General features: G+C 37.9%; 1 protein-coding gene across 1 annotated transcript in view; it reads left to right on the top strand.

Annotated features, from left to right (window-relative positions):
• LOC119575300 (Krueppel homolog 1-like) overlaps positions 1–3,742 on the top strand; it is a 25,291-nt gene extending 21,549 nt beyond the window's left edge. The window contains exon 4 of the mRNA XM_037922843.1: positions 2,596–3,742. Within this exon, the coding sequence (XP_037778771.1) occupies positions 2,596–3,306 (711 nt within the window). The 3' untranslated portion in view covers positions 3,307–3,742. The remainder of the gene's footprint in view (positions 1–2,595) is intronic.
• Positions 3,743–4,367: the final 625 nt, after the last annotated feature.

Genomic DNA, 4,367 nt, shown 5'->3' with positions numbered 1-4,367 from the left:
TATTGATGCCATTCTTTGTCAGCACATAAAACTTTAGTCAGAATTACGTTTATTTGTAACAGAGCTTCAATTTAATTCAGATATATATTTAGTTAAAACATATCAGCAATCTCTGTTGCATGAAGTGTTATTTATCTTAATATATATTTTTTTTATAGTTTTAAAATATTGATTAGAATATCAGATGAAATTGTCTCTGAAACAGAATTTATTACAGTATTTACATCAAGAACAAAAATCATACATGGTTGAAGCAGAAAATCTTTGAAGAGACTTCGAATTGAAAATTATTACTCAGATGCAAATTTATTATTGGCAAGTTTGTGTTCATTTGGTTGTGTAAAGTTATTTAAATTTGTGATACAGATATATTACTTCAGGATACATATATTATTAATTTTATATACAAAGTGTGGTAGGGAATTTTCTGACTGTCTGGAAAGTAGTTCACCATTTATGTTTTAGGAAATTTATATTTTTTCGTTAACCCTTTATTGCCCAACTTGACAAAAGTATCATATAACTTTCCATTGGCTTTCAGTAGACCTCAAACCATTTATGTCAAGTGTGATTGATTTATATAGTTATTTTCTCAGAAAAGAGTGCTTTGGATCCAACTGATTGAATTTAAAGGCTGAGAAATCACCTGTTGATCACAACACTTGTGCAGAATGGAGTCTCCTTCCTATTTTTCCCTGTAATGTGGATCAAGATGACAAATTCATCATTCACATCAATCAGTGACTAGCATGACCTTTCCAGCACATGACTGAACCATTGCATAGATTGAGAAAGGAAGTACATATATTTCATAAAGAGTTAGTGTAGCAAAAATTGGCAATATTTACCATCTTATTTAGTTGTTTTTTTAGTATTTTAGGTTTTGTTTTACCAAAAAGTAATATTGCTTCACTTTTTTTCTGCACACTTTAAGACTACCTACTTTATGAAAACAAAGCAGAACTAATTGAAATGTGTGTTTTAACCCAGTACCAACTAAGATTTTCAGTAATTCAGACAAGAACATATATAGATTGGTGTACACTGCTTCATGCCAGAGCAATTGTTCAATTCCTGGAAGTTGGTGCACAGACTCGTGACATATTGTGTCACCCAGCCTTTGCTTATTCATCATGATGTGATACCCCTTCATGCAGCACCAGTGGGATAAAGATAATATGGTCAGCACTTTACCTGACTCTCACATGTTCCCCCCCCTCCAGTTTTCCCAACTCTACCCTTTCATTTTGTTGTTATGCCTTACATGTATACAGTTATGATGGGTTGATAAGGAGAAACAAAAGCCAAAAATACAACTAGAGATGAAAGGTATGCTAAGGCCAACAGGATAGTAAAACTAATGTGTCCAAAATGCATTTTTCTCTGTGTGTGTTGCCCGATTCACACCTTGGTAAAATATTGTACCATGATTCATATCCTTGGTTTGTGGTCTTATTTTGCATACATTTTTCATCTTGCTGCCACAATGGGGAGTCATGATATAGCTGAATTTATAGCATGCCTTACAAACACGGTTGCTTGACTGCTGTTACATATCTTACTGTATTCCTTGCATATATGTCCTGAGGAAGCATTAGCTCATTAAGATATGCCACTTCTGCCTTTACTACATCAAATTTGGATAAAAGATATCTGGCTTGCAAGTATCAAGTATTAGTATAGTATTTTTTCCCAGTGGAGCACACAAAGCACTGTACTGACATGATGACAACAGTCTCCACTGCAGGACATGTCATCATTTGTAAAGATCTCTGTTCAGGGATCTGTTTAAGTCAAATCATTTTAGTATATATATGAAATTTCAGTAAATTGGACATCCATATATTTAATATTTTAAGAGTCATAAAACAGAAGGGTAATTACACATGATTGGAAGTTCTGTAACATGAAATGCTTGAATATATGAGTTGAAGGTTCTTTATGTCCCAGGATAAATAGACATTTAATTTGTATATGGAAGAAAAAATGCTATGCTGCATGTGTTATGAATAACCATCAAGAAGTCTTCATCAAATGAATCATCGAAATAAGGCCCAAAATTGAGTTAACTTGGTGATAATTTTGATGCTCTTTCTCCTTTCAATACCTTCTCTTCAAATATTGATTTTACTCACACAGATATTTAAAGGTTTGTTTCTCATCTTATGATACACAAAAGGAAGGTTGTACTAATATCAAAGGAGGTAAACACTTCAGAGAATATACAGGATTTAAAAAAAAATATTTTGGGTTATCAAGTTCTATGGATTTTGGAAGTGACCTGGTTAGGGCACTGACATGATGCAAGAAATGTGGAAAGGATTATTAATTAACATCACATACAATTCCCCAGACATTGCGAAAGTTCAAAGCTGTGCACATTATAACTATGGAACAGGAACTAGGTGGAAAGGGGACAGAGAGGGAGAGAACAGGGATCTAGAATAAAAGTGACTGCTGTTGAGAAACTGAAGAGGTATCAGTGACTAGAATAAAACCACACTTTAGAGGTATTTTAGGTGCTTGCTGTGAGGGACTAAGCTAAGAGGCCATGAGTGGGACAGTGTAGTGACCTGGTCCCTCCCGTTCTTGCAGGGCATAGCAGCGTTGCGCAGACTAGGCCGGCCCCACCCCTGCCCGTTCTGCAACAAAGTCTTCCCCTTCAAGTCCATCCTTCGCAACCACTTGAGAATACACACAGGGGAGAAGCCCTATGCATGTCGAGTGTGCGGGCGGTCATTCAATCACTGCAGTAACTATTATAAACACGAAAGAGCTTGTGCCTTGAAGCTTGCAGAGTCTGCTGAGGATCAGACGGCAACTGCCTCAACAGTTCTGGGTGGAGACCCACAGGGAGAGGTCTGGGGGGAGCCTAGGGATGCCTCTTCTCAGTTACACAGTTCCCAGTATCAGCAGCAAAGCACTAGTCAGCAACTAACAGCTCAGCATACTCATTCCTCTCACCACTCCCTACATGCATTCCCCTCCCTTCAGCAGCAACATTCCCACCCATCAACGTCGCAAATCCAGCCCTCCGTGCAGCTGACACCATCCTCGCAACAGCCTTCACCCCTCTCCTTAGGACCCCAAGGCCACAACCCTCAGTACCCTTCTCGTTCGTCTAACAGCACCCACCAACCCTCCTCCTCAAAACCCTCACCTCCCACGTCATCTCACGCGCCTCAGCACCGCATTTCCATAATTCCTCAGCTGCCCCTGAACTCCCCTCACTCGGAGGACCGCCCCCGAGAGTCCCCGTCACATGAGCAAAGCAAAAATGTAATGGAAGCGGGGACAAATCCATGATGTAGATACATGTAGGGAGAAGAGCGAGGCATCCACGATATCAGAAAGTGGGAAGAACTTGAGGCATTACCAAGGGGAAGGTGTTTTCCTTTTCCTCCGTTTTTTGTTCCACTTGAGTGTAGATCTGAGTAATCATTTTCCCCAAAATACCAATGGTTTTCATGAATGTGATATATGATATCCTGGTATTGCAGTAAGAAAATTTATATATTAAAGCAATTTTGTAAATACAAAATCAAAATGAATTTAAATGTTTATTTTGTAGTAAATTCAGTACTCTATTTCTAGGGCAAGTATCAAGTCAGAAAACTATTAAGATTCAGTATGATAAAGGTTAATGTAAGAAATGTATATCTAGTGATTGGATGTTTGTAATTCTTTGCATATAGATTTTTTTCTTTTCTTTTTTAATGAAGATAAAATGTGTACATTTGTCTTTCATTTTCTGCCTCGTTCTGTACACCTATAATGTATGTATGTGTGTGTGTGTGTGTGTGTGTGTGTGTGTGTGTGTCTGTGTGTGTCTGTGTCTGTGTGTGTGAGAGAGAGAGAGAGTAGAGAGAGAGAGAGAGAGAGAGAGAGAGAGAGAGAGAGAGAGAGAGAGAGAGAGAGAGAGAGAAGAGAGAGAGTGTTTTTTTCCTATATGTTTCTCAAGTGCATTTGCCTGGCATTCCTTGTCAGCATTAGTCTTTCTGTCTGTCAGAGGACCAAATCTAAGGTCATGACACAAAGAATAGTATAAGGATAGAACACATATGCAGCACTTACTTAGGAATCACATTCAGAATACATAAATAGTGATTGTTTGGCAGCTCTAAATAGGCCTCTTATGTTTTTTCTTTTCTCTTCTAGGTCTCCCTCCCTCCCATCCCTGTATATTTTCACTGTGCAGTCTTTCAGATATTGTTCTAAGGCCTAGACCTTCTCCTGTAAAGAAACACAATCCTTAATCTTTTATTACATTTTCTTTTTGGTAGAATCTCTCTCTCTTTTTTTGATCCTTCTCAATCTTCTTTTTCTTCTCCTTCTCCCATCTTTATCTTTTCTCCTTAGTTCTTCTC

This window comes from Penaeus monodon, chromosome 7 (genome assembly GCF_015228065.2).
Source record: "Penaeus monodon isolate SGIC_2016 chromosome 7, NSTDA_Pmon_1, whole genome shotgun sequence".
Classification (NCBI taxonomy): domain Eukaryota; kingdom Metazoa; phylum Arthropoda; class Malacostraca; order Decapoda; family Penaeidae; genus Penaeus; species Penaeus monodon.
This window is presented reverse-complemented; position numbering and strand designations above follow the sequence as displayed.